This window comes from Aythya fuligula, chromosome 1 (assembly GCF_009819795.1).
Source record: "Aythya fuligula isolate bAytFul2 chromosome 1, bAytFul2.pri, whole genome shotgun sequence".
Taxonomy (NCBI): domain Eukaryota; kingdom Metazoa; phylum Chordata; class Aves; order Anseriformes; family Anatidae; genus Aythya; species Aythya fuligula.
This window is the reverse complement of record NC_045559.1, coordinates 144952764-144966084: the sequence shown is the minus strand read 5'-3', so window position 1 is coordinate 144966084 and position 13321 is coordinate 144952764. Positions and strand designations below refer to the sequence as shown.

Here is a 13321-nt window from a genome sequence, read left to right as displayed (position 1 = left end):
ACAGAAACTGGTATAATATAAAAATAAAGTGTTCACCTGGGTTGGTCTGTTCCCAAAGATGTAGAGCAAAACACTTTGATTTAAAATTCACCTTTATGCATATCCCTTCTGAATCAGAATGAAGCAAGCCAAACAGAATATGCATGAGCCTGTACTTGACAGTGCTAGGCTGGCAAATCAATAGGCAATTTGAAAACTGAATTTTAAATGCACAATTAATGTACACAATACCGTTTTGAAAAGTAATATATTATAAAATAGTCCAATACAGATATTACCATTACAGTTAATAAAACTAAAATCCAACAGTTAGCTTGCCTTATTTTTTTTTTTTTTTTTTTTTCCAAATCAGACAATACCCTGGCTTTTATGACTAAAAGCTGCTTTGAATTTGTGGTATCCAAAAAATAAAAAAAAAGAAAGAAAAAAGGAAAAAAAAAAAATAATAAGCAAACAGCAGACTCTCGAAATCACTGCCACTATATACAATACTTTTTATTCACACATAAGAGTAAACGTATTTTTACATGCATGGAGATATTTTCCTTACTGACGCATCAGACTTCTGAAAAACAACAATGCCAAAAATTTTAGTTGATTTTGGCTGTGTTGTACATCCAGAAGAATTAACAAGGAATCAGTCCCAGGAGGTGAGAACACAAACAACTTAAAAAATAATTGTCTGGCCTCTGACAGTGCAAATAAGACAATGTCATGGAGTATACGGCAACTCTTTGCCAAAATATGTGCATAATTTCTTTGAAAGGAGATATGGACTCAATGTGGGAATAGGGCATTCCGCTATGGGATAAAGCCCAGATGTCAAACTTCGTTAAGAAAAAATCTAATTTTCTTCTCAGTTATTTGAGTTTGACCACTTGTTATAATAAAAACAGGATTATATATATAGCTTACTTAAACAAATAGAAGCAAGAACCATAGCTAACATAGATTTCTATTCAGGTTAAGAACTACTGTTGAAAACAGAACTGAAACACAAACACTATTTTATAAAGGTGCGGTCCAAAATAGAAGCAGCAAAAAGCCCCTACTAAGCCCCTACTATTCATTGGAATATCGGTGTCAAAGTAGCTTCCCATTGGAAAAAAGAACATGAAAAAAAATCTATTTTGATGGAACCCTCAGTCTGTAAAAATTAAAAGAATTAATTTCAACATTTTGCAATGGAATACAAATACCTTAAATGTGGGAGACAGAGGGATTTGGCCAACCTCTTTTCAGTGGTATGCAGGGACAGGACAAGGGGCAATGGCCAGAAAACAGAGCACAGGAAGTTCTAATCCAACATGTGAAAGAACTTCTTCACAGTGAGGGTGACAGAGCACTGGAACAGGCTGTCCAGGGAGGTTGTAGAGTCTCCTTCTCTGGAGATATTCAAGGCCCATCTGGATGCCTACCTGTGCAACCTGCTCTAGGTAACCTGTTTTGGCAGGGGGGGTGGACCCAATGATCTCTTGAGGTCTCTTCCATCCCCTACAATTCTGTGATTCTCTGATTCTGTGATGCATTATTTCTTTTCTAATTATATTCTGTTTCATATATTTTGATGTAAAATGCCTAGAAGAACACCAGTGAAAATAAAATTTTCTGTTTACTGCTATGATTGACGTAAGATTTATTTACCAAATGTGACATGGACAAAAGATCAAAGAGCCAAATGTATATATTTTTTTTATTTGCCTTTTGCCTTGACTTGAACTGTAGAACAGGAAAACTGTTATCCAACTCTATTTATGAATGTTGACAATATTCACATGTCAGAGAATAAGAGACATCAGTGATTGGACAGTAAAAGAAATAGCTGACATCCACAAGCAGAAATGACTAATCCACATTTTACCCAGACTCAGAATTTAGCAAAACCCAAATTTTCTTTTTGAGTGTATTTTGCCATTGTCCCAAATTTCTCAAATTCCTTTGGACTCAACTATCTTAAAATTAGATCATAAAGAGGAGAAGAAATTAAAGCATAAGCCAAATGAATGAAAATATTACAAAAACTACATGCTGTCACTTAAAGATTTCTATTACTCTTGTGATATTTCTTTTAAATCATGAAGATCCAGGATTTTTTTTCTTGTGAAATGTAAGCTTTTCCATTTAATCTCACCACTTTCATGCTAACTATACCACACATACTAGAAACATTGTTTTTAAAATTTATCTCTAAGCTCCTCAATTAACTTTTCAGGTGTTGCAAAAGAAACTTATGTTGTAAATAACATAATGTATTTCCTCATATACCTTTTTGAACTTAGAAGGACAGTAATATTACAACTAAACCAGAAGCGTTCCATGTTTTGATGTAAAGAGTATCCTATAAGCTATGTGCATTTGTACATAGCACTTTAAGTGATGGAATGCAGCATATAACTCATATTACATCAAAAATCAGAATGATTATAACAGAGAAAAAGCAGATTAAAAATCACTATAAACAGTTCACCATGACTCAGGGCCAAGAAGACACTGTGAAGAATAAAACAAATTGAAATAGAATGTTTCCAGCAAACAGTGACTTTTTAGAAAGAAAAAAATTATCTGTTAATATTCAAATGTACTTATATTAATCAAAAGATGAAGTCAAACACTGCAATTGGAAATTAAACTACAGGACAATGCAAGAAATTTTATGTTAATGTAGGCAAATGGGTTAGCATGAACAGCCTTCTTCTATGATAATTAATAGATAATTAATCAATAATTAACCACAAAGGGAGACTTAAGCCAAAATGATGTCACATAATAGACAAGAAGCAGAGTTATCTAGGGTAATTGTATTAGAACGAGGTAGGACTGTTGCCATCGGAATATATAATGGGGAAAAGGTCTTGCACATTATATGGAGGTTAGTCACTTTAATTTTTAGGTGTGTAAACCATCTTATACATAGTTAATTTGGTTGGTTGGTTTTTAGATGATCTTTAAGTTTTAAATAATTTTAAATAATCTACCATTCCCTTGTTTGTTCAAGGAAGGAAGGAAGGAAGGAAGGAAGAAAGGAAAGAAGGAAAGGAAAGAAAAGAAAGCATACAAAAAACCTGGGAATTTTATGACATGGTTTTATCATCAATATTGGAATCAATATGGAGCTTCTAACTAGGAAGAAAAATGTTATGAAAAGAATTATATTAAGACAGAGTCTGCAATGACATTTTCATGTGCTCTTTGAACTTACAGCTTTTGTTCATGAGAACTTCTCGGTTTTGTTACTGTAATCCTTTCACTGACAACTGAGATTTTCCAAACAATTTCTAAACCAGCTAACATCTGTAAACTGCATAATCTCTGAAACTTCAGTCTAAAAACTTTTAAAAGTTTCGTAACAGAACCTTCTGAATGGATTAAACACATTAAAAGAGTGTTTGAAAACACTAGAATAAATAAAATGCAAGTTGCTTCATAAATGGTTATAAACTGACATGCTCTGTAAGAAAATGAAAAATGTAATCTTTCTGCTTTGTTGTCTCAAACTCAATTTCTACAAGTACATGTACTAAACCAGAAGTACAGTGGTGATCATCACAGCTGTATCACAAACCTAAAGTCCCCTTAAACAGATACAGCCAATTTGATTTCCTGAACCATAAGCTACATCAACTGATGTATTCAGGTGCAGTTGGTTTTGCCAGTGGACCAACAGAGCATGTTCTGAATGTACTATTAGAATTAAAATTGTTTCTTTTATTGATTTTGTTTCCTGATACTCAACTTCATACTCTTTTTTTCCATTTTTTTTCCAGTTTTTCAGGTGTTCTGTTGTGTGTTTTTTTTTTCAGTTGGCAATAAATTAAATTACCCATGCTGAGTCTGCTTTGCCTGTGATGGTAGTTAGTAAGCAAACTTCCTGTCTTTATGTCAGCCCACATGCTTCTCCTTCCTAATCTTCCTATTTTCTCCCCTGTCCCATGGAGGGGGGTGAGAGGGAGCAAGGCAGCTTGGTGATTACCTGATGGGGTAACTCACCACAATTACCTTCCTGGTCTACCTCTCCTCAGTCACACAGACAAAAGTACTCAGTAACTCAGTAGAAGAACTATGAAAAAAGTACTTCAGTACTGAAATCAGTGCTTCACAATAACAGGTTCAGGTGGATAAACTTAATGCCTGACTAAAGGAACCCAAGTTTGCTTGATAACCTTGCATACTGCAAACATACTGACGGCTAAATTTTATTTTTTTTAACCAAGTAGAGACACTAATCTTCAATTAATCTATTCATAGATTTCAGAAATTGATACTGTAATTTAATCTAGAACCAGCAAAATCAGGTTTCTTGACAGAGCACATACCATTTGTAATTGTTTATCATTTTGGAGTCTTCTTTTGAACACTGTTCTCTTCTGAGAGATGGCCACAAAGAAATATGACTGAACTACAGCATTATATTAACTCTTGTTAAACTATCTCCTTAGTCTAAACATACTTCCCTGTGTCAGTAGAGTTGACAGAGATTGGAAGTAATATAGACCAAAAGCAATTGTGCAGGTTATTATTGTGCATTCATCTTTGCAGCACTAAAAATTCTGTTTGATACACACGAATAATACAGACAGATTCATCTTCATCCTAGCATATTACATGTCTGTCTGTGGGCTCTAATAGAGCTAAAAGGATGAAACTCTTCAATTTCAGCATCAGCCATTGAAAAGGTAAGAATTTGGTTGAACACAGTCATCTAAGCTGCCTCTTTCATGAACTAAGACAAATAGGCCTTCTGGAACATAATTCAGTATATCTTGAGAAGATGGCTACTATAATTTGGAAGAATAAGCCTCTGTAATGCTTTGTTTTTCACTGTTGAACAAGCATGCTACTACAGAACTAAGATGACTAGCTTTGAAATGACACCTGATTTTCAGGTGACTATAAAGTAAGATTAATAAGTATTGTTTCTAAGCAAAATGGAACTCTGCAAAAAGTGTGATGTGGATCACTCACATTTTTCCACATTTCCAGCAGTGATAGCTGGGTCACACACATGCCAAATACACCAGTTTGTTCACCTTTCAAGAGCTCACCCATGTCAGAATTGCTGGCTAGCCAGCGAGTTCACTGATACCCACTGCACTGATGGCAGGCCTGATAGCCAGTCAGTGCAAAGTTCTGGTTCAGATGGTCCCTAACCCTAAGACTGCCGAAAGTCAGGAGAATGTGCCAAAGAAGCATTACTTCAAGCTTAACATATCCTTACGTTTTCTCCCCAGTAGTTACTATACTAAACCCAGCTATGTATCTTACTGTATACCAATCATGAAGCAGAAACAATACTCTGGGTTTTCTATACATGAAATATGCAGTCTTTAGTATATGTAAGTATAGCCCATAGAATTCTAAATTTAGCAGATTAAACATTTCATAATTGCTTACTACATCCAGATTTTAATGCGTTGCAATATGCTCTGCAGACTATAAATTATAATTGTTACAAAATGCAAGCAAATATATTCTCTTTGTCTCTCTACATATATAATTTGAGAGGCTTTAATTATTTTTCCCCACATACTCTCCAGTACCAAAAAAAAACCACAATGTCTATATTTCAAAATCTTGTACAACAAACATGCTTCAACCATACAGCAGCTATATGGCAACTGCCTAATATATAAAGGAATTATCTGTACCTTTTAAAATTCTGATCAATCATAGTATATGGAAATTAGAATTTGAGAAATCAACATCTTGCACTACCACAAAACTACTCTTGATGCTTCTAACCCATTTTATACCTTTTTTCACATGAGAGTTTCCTCTTAAGATTCACATGAAAATATTAAAAGATCAAAAATTACAATTTAAGACACAAGTTGTCTCTTTGATTCAATACACTGCATAATTCTACTAAAATTCCTCTTGTATTTTAAACAGTACAAACCTAACTATAAATCTGTGATTACTTGGAGCCATATCATTTTATCCATAATAGTACGTTGTGTTTTATTGTTTGTTTTTGTTTGTTTGTTTGTTTTGTTTTTGTGTTTTTTGTTTGTTTGTTTTTTAATCAGGACTCATCCATATTTCTTTCATAGGCATTGGTAGTTTTACTACGCTGTTTCATAGGCATTGGTAGTTTTACTACGCTGTTTCCATCTACCTTAATAAAAGGATGTTTGGATCTACATTATTAACACCTAATAATTCTGCTAAAGGAATGCCCAATCATTTTACTGGCAAATGCTAGCGTATTTCATTACTCATAGAATTAAGGTTGAATTAAGGTTTATAGAATTAAGGTTGATAAAAAGAGATGAGAGATACAAGCAAACAAAATGATTCAGTAAAGTTCCAAAATTAAACAGTTACTTGATCCATCAAATCACACAGAATCACAGAACAGTTGAGGTTGGAAGGGACCTGTAGAGGTGATTTTGTCCAACCTCTCTACTCAAGCAGGGACACCTACAACAGGATGACCAGGATCATGTCTAGATGGGTTTGTCTCCATGGACACACAGACAGGATTGAAAGATTGATAAATACAGTTCAAAGGATTATCTGAGTGCATGCCTCAGTGCATCCCTCTTAACAGAAACACTTACAGTTTATTGGAAAGTGCAGGCAGATCATGGATGATCTCTTCATAAGGCTCTTCTTGAGATAAAGTAGAAACAGATAAAGGGTCTTTCATTTTTTCTTCCCAAACAATTTCAGCCTTCAAAAGCATTTCCTCAATAAACTCAGAAGCTGCAATATCTAAGACATTGGAACACCAAGATATCAGACAAAGAAAACAGTACAGAAAAGCTCCTTTCAATTCAGCTTTCCAGATCAGATTAAGATTAAGCAGTTGGCTAGATAAGTATTTCGTTAAAAAGGAAAGAATTGTTCAGATATTGATCATAAAATAATACTTGAAATTGCTGGAAAAAACAAAGGTGAATAAATTAAGCATGAAATCAAGTTGTCATCTGCAAAACCTCAAAACTAGTCTGTGTAGTGAAATGAAGTATTTATTCAATAATTCATAGGACATCAGTAAAAACAACAAAACTATTCTCAAATCTGTACTTCAATGAAAATATACTGAAATAGCTTTCGAATCTTTCACATTTCTACAAACTGGATTTATGTCTTGCACATACAAAAGCACTGAAATTGGATGTGTTTGTGTTTTCAGACCAGAAATACAGTTAATTCAACTGTATTAATATTAATATTAATTAACACATACTAAAAATGTTTAGCTAGCTGTATTGTTAGGTGATCTGGGTTTAGACCATAGCCTTTTATACAAACTGGCATGTATCTAATCAGAAGCAGCTTTCCTGAATTTAAGTGTTGTGAAGTTCCCTAGGAGTAAGTATACTTGTAGCTAGCTCATTATTTGAAGTATAACTTAACTTCATTTATTATGCAAAGGAAGTTTCTTCTCCTAAAAAGAAATAATTCAATTTTCTACATTCTTGGGTTCCATTTTCATTTTACCCTAGGCCTGGAAGGTTGAACAACTACATGTTTCTTCTCTCCACCACTGCTATCTAGCATTACTGACATTAGCTCTGCCTTGATACCTGGGTTAGACCTGAAGATATGAAGTCCCTTCCAACTTAATTCAGTCTATAATTCTACTTCCTTTAGAGTTAATGCTTCAGCTCCTGTTGTTATCTGATCAAAGAAGGTGCCTTCTTCTATGGGAAACTACAGGTATTACATTTGAAATTTGGATGGTGAATTTGTGTTCATTTAGCAGCTACAGGAATTCCAGTCTATGTGTTATCATCAATTGAGAAACAGAAGGAAACTCAGTAAGAAGTCACCAAGGAAGCATAAAGGCAGCTATCACCAAGCACTGACAAACTTACAAGGAAGAAACATAACTAAAAATAACCAGAGAATGCAACAAGTAGAAGAAAATGCTATTATATGATATGACATCTTTCATGACTGTGACTAGCAGTTCTCAGCAATATACAAATATTATAGTTATAAACAGACATATATATGTATATAAGTACACACTATATATAAACTATATGCATATGTATACTTACATATGTGTATGCGTTCATAACTAAGTTAGTAAAAAGGAAAAAAGTGTCACAGTATAGTGGCACACATAATACACATAGATTTTCACCTACCTGAAGGTTTTTCATTATTGCAGTTAAGAAGATTAGGATTTGCCCAGTGCATCAAAAGTAGCTTCACAAGGTGGGTCTGAAACAAGCAAAACAGAAAAACAGAAATGGCAGAAGCATGGCAGGAACAGTACTACTGTCATTCAGTGTATTTGGTCCTTCCTGCACTAGGTGAAATCATATAATAACCAAAGGCAACATCTGCAGCTCCTTCTGGAGCTACTACACATTCATATAGATCACCAGAGACAGAGTAAAATACAGTTCTATTACAATTTCATCGTATCCTCAGCACAAGTCCAACCCTGAACTCTCCCTCTATCCTTAAATGTGTAAACAAATCCAAATCAGCAAGGAAAAAAACTAACCCTCCATCACCACCTGTCATTACTGGGATCACAAATATTTCTTTATGCCTAACTAATTCACCAGCTGTGTACCATCACTGCGAAAGGGGTATGACTCACAGCCACCATGGAAGTAAATCTCTTCTCTGTCAGCAGTAGAAATTGGCACATTTATTTTATGTTTACCAAGTCAATTTAACCTACTAGTAATTGGAGCAATTACAGTATAGTAGAGTAGGGTATAGTATCATATAATGAAAAAGTCTAAAACATATTTTTCAATTCCTGCATAAATGCTGCAAGCAACTGTTTTTAGCAAGCTTTCCTATCACTCCACTGAAGTCTCAAAGGTTATTTCTCCATCAAAGACTGCAGTAATGTCTACCCTGATAAATTGGTTGGTGAGAAAAAAAGTAAGAAACTACACAAGAAGCAAAAATATATTTAGAAAGCAAAGTCAGAGATCAACTAAATGAGAGAACTGTTTGCAAATTAATTTTTTGCTAAGGAAAATAAAATGTAACCAATGTAATGTAAATGTAACCAACAGAGGAGGCCAGGGGAAAATGGTGCACAGGAAAGAGGATACTTTAGAGCAGAAGAGAGCTAAAAAAAAAATGAGATGTAGATTGGACAGCAGGTAAGGCAACAATTTGGCACAAAACCAAATAAATGATAAATAAATAACATAACGGCTAAAAAGGAAGGAAAATATTGCAATTTAAATGTTAAATTCCATGTGGATTCAATATTTTTTAGACAATTTACTAGGAAAGACCATGATAAGGAAGAATCAGCTAAATGCAGGGGAAAAAAATCAAACCTTTAATTGCAGAAAAACATTGTTATAAATTTCTATAAAAATAAAACGATCTTGCACTCCATGGCTTTCTAATGTGGGCTTTCCATTCTGGCTGTAATAGCAGAAGATTCAGTAAAGCATGGAAGCAGGGAGGAAGCCATAACAGCTTTATTTCCAAATCCAATTAGCCCAAGTTTCAACTAAGAACCCTCAACACATATATCTCTGTGTTTTTTCATTATGAAAAAAATGGAATGTGGTTAGTCATTAAACTGACTAAATCAGTGGCAGTTCCGTAATCTCATTAACAGCCATTATGAAAAGTGGTAGAGGTTGTATCAAAGGAGTTTTTTTTTAATGCACTTTTGGTTTAGTAACAACAAACAGCTTTTTGGGTTACCAAAGTTTTGGATTTATGCCACATGAAGGCCCTTACATGGTGCGATGCCAATGCTTCCTGCTGTCAAAGAAATAACTCCGGCTGGAAATCCTTGATGCACACCACCACAACTAAGGCATTCAGGTCACTGTTAAATTCAGTTACGTGCTCTTGGATATCCAGATCTGTCTGTGTTAGTTTTAACCCTATTCCCTTATCTTTTAGAAGCAGTACTTTAAAAACCAGGTGCTATAACTTCAGAACTGTGCCTGACAATAAATATATATATATATATTATAACAGCAAAATACCACTGTCCAAAAGTATTTCAGTTGCAGAGTTACAAATAAAGTAGAAATGATTAAAAAAAAAAAAAATGCAATATCTAATGAAATACCGTAGATCACAGAATCACAGAATTTCTAGGTTGGAAGAGACCTCAAGATCATCGAGTCCAACCTCTGACCTAACACTAACAGTCCCCACTAAACCATATCCCTAAGCTCTACATCTAAACGTCTTTTGAAGACTTCCAGGGATGGTGACTCCACCACTTCCCTGGGCAGCCTGTTCCAATGCCTAACAACCCTTTCGGTAAAGAAGTTCTTCCTAACATCTAACCTAAAACTCCCCTGGCGCAGCTTAAGCCCATTCCCCCTCGTCCTGTCACCAGGCACGTGGGAGAACAGACCAACCCCCACCTCGCTACAGCCTCCCTTGAGGTACCTATAGAGAGCGATAAGGTCGCCCCTGGGCCTCCTCTTCTCCAGGCTGAACAAGCCCAGCTCCCTCAGCCGCTCCTCGTAGGACTTGTTCTCCAGGCCCCTCACCAGCTTCGTCACCCTTCTCTGCACCCGCTCAAGCACCTCCATGTCCTTCTTGTAGCGAGGGGCCCAAAACTGAACACAGTACTCGAGGTGTGGCCTCACCAGAGCTGAGTACAGGGGGACGATCACCTCCCTAGCCCTGCTGGCCACACTGTTTCTGATACAAGCCAGGATGCCGTTGGCCTTGATAAAAAGAAAATATCAATATAAATGATGATAAAAAGAAAATATCAATATACTTTTTTGATGCTTATTTTCCAGTGTTGTCTTTGGCAATTTATGTAGAGGGAAAAAAACGATTAAGGGAGGATGATTCACTGTGCAGAGAAGTACTAGTAACAGCTATTATTTAAAACATCTGCTTAAAAAATGTCACTTGCCTTGATTTTCCTCTTACACCTCTAAATATTTATTCAGTGCCTTTTGACAGGACACCAGGAAACCTCTTCCACCCTAAGTTCTTTTCAGAACTTAGCTCTGAGTACTCTCCTTCACAAAACAAACACTTAGTTACTTTCTCTTTACAACTAAAATACAACTCTGTCTATATATGTAGATACTCCCAGCGTTCTGGACAAATTTTAATTTTTCTACCTCTCTTTGACATCCCTTCCTGTGTATCTTACCATCTGACTGTTGAGAATACTGTCGCAAGGAATATTTTCTTCCTTACCACTTTAATATGAAAGTCATACCTTTTAGATTCTCTGTGGGTTCCTTCTTTTCCCACAAGCCATAAGCTGCTTGACTTCATTTTCAAAGGCCTTCATACACCTCTGTGCCTTACCTTTTCAGTTCTCAGACTCCTGTTCCACCTTCACATCAGTCAGTAACTTTGCCCCTCAGTAATATATTTTCAAATGCATTTTGCCATGACTTTTCCAGGCTGCAACTAGAAAGGATGTCTTCAAAACATCCACAAGACTACATTGTAAATCTCAGTTCCCAGGCCATTCTGATTTGATGTTTGCCAGAGGAACATGTAAGGCACTGCCATTCCACCGTTTAAATGGATTGAAAGCTAGCTCAGTGGATGGGCTCAGAGGCTGGTGATCACTGGCAAGAAGTCTAGGTGAAGGCCAGTAACTAATGGTGTACCCCAGGGGTAAATACTGGATCCAGTCCTGTGTAACATCTTCATTAATGGGCTGGGTGATGAGGTGGAGTGAAACCTCAATAAGTTTCCTGATGACACAAAATTGGGAGGGGTGGCTGACAGACCAGAGGGTCATGTGGCCATCCAGAAGGACCTTGACAGGCTGAAGAAATGGGCTCATAGAACATCATGTAATTCAACAAACAGAAATGCCAAGTTCTGCCACTGGGGAAGAACAACCCCAGGCACCAGCATATGCTGGGGCCCACCCAGCTGGAAAGCTGCTCTGCAGAAAAGGATCTTCTGTTCCTAGTAGAGACCAAGCTGAACATGAGCCAGCAATGTGCCCTCGCCACTAAGAAGGATGACAGCTTCCTGGGCTACTTTAGGAGGAGTGTGGCCAGCAGGTCAAGGTGATCCCTCCCCTCTGCTCAGCACTGCTGAAGCCACATCTGGAGTACTGGAGACAGTTCTGGGCTCCTCAGTGCATGAGAGACATGGAGCTACTGGAGAGAGTCTAATGAAAGGCCACAAGGATGATTTGGGACTGGATCCTCTCTTCTGTGAGGCAAGGTTGAGCAAGCTGGGACTGTTCAGCCTGGAGAAGAGAAGGCTCATGGAGGGTATCTCATCAATGTATATCAGTAACTGAGGGGAGGGTGCAAAGAGGACAGAGCCAGGCTCTTTCCAGTGGTACCCAACGCCAGGACAAGCGACAATGGCCACAAACTGGAACACTGGAGGCTCCCTCTGAACATCAGGAAATACCTTCTCGTTGTGTGAATGACAGAGCAATGGCACAGGTTGCCCAAAGAGGCTGCAGGGTCTCCTCCTTGGAGACCTTCAAAAGCTGCCTGGACATGGTCCTGGCACCCTGCTGTAGGTGACCCTGCTTGATCAGGGGATTGGACCAGATGACCTCCAGAAGTCCCTTTCCGCCTCAACTATTCTGTGACTGTGTAATGTAACAGTTCACCTACAGCTTTTCCAAAGAAGACCATTTCATATCCATGAACTAGTTAGTGAACTTTTAACAGTTTGAATATCTGTGGACATAGGAAAATCTTAATGAAAATATATTAAGAAAGGTTATATTAATTACAGCTTTACAAAGTCATATATAAATAAAAAGTTTTTTTGTGCATTTGAAAAATCTGAGCTTGATAAACAAGACAGATTGCATGATCAGATGTGCAAACAGACTACTACACTTACACCAATAGAAATGTTTTTTTTCTAAAGTAGAAAGTGAAGAAAAATGCAGCCTGCCTACTGCAGTGAACTTTAGTACTCAAAGGAAATATTACAAAAAAATGCAGTGTGATTCACATTAATGGGAGCAACACTTCTGATTGAAGGAGCTAGAAAAATATGCACAGATGAACAGAGAAAACATTGGCTGGACAGGGGACCACTGGAGCTGAACAGCTCTTTAAATGTAATGAAACATGAAGTGCAATAAAAGTTACAAAGGGAAAAAAGCATAGATTAACCACAGTAGGCATATTACAAAGTTTTCAAACAAAATTTCCCTCTGCAAAAGAAAAAGGGGCTAAGTTTTACCACACATGAAAGATTAGCAAAGACAGCCAAATGCTCAGTTTCATAAACCATAGGCTTATATGCACAAATTTTGTCCAGCGGATAACTGTGAGGTCTGTTGCCACAGGAAGTGACTTCAGTGACAGTCACAGGTAAGTGACTCCAGGGTAGGAAATAGGGCATGAAGGAGTGATAGAGGTTCCTCAGGACTCTTCCTATGCATCAAAGG

General features: G+C 36.8%; 1 protein-coding gene across 2 annotated transcripts in view; it reads right to left on the bottom strand.

The window, feature by feature from the left end:
• MYO16 (myosin XVI) overlaps positions 1-13321 on the bottom strand; it is a 374412-nt gene that overhangs the window by 184247 nt on the left and 176844 nt on the right. For both annotated transcript variants that reach the window (XM_032185978.1, XM_032185970.1), the window contains exons 8-9: positions 8103-8178; positions 6561-6714 (exon numbers count right to left, since the gene is read on the bottom strand). In XM_032185978.1, the coding sequence (XP_032041869.1) occupies positions 6561-6714; positions 8103-8178 (230 nt within the window). The remainder of the gene's footprint in view (positions 1-6560; positions 6715-8102; positions 8179-13321) is intronic.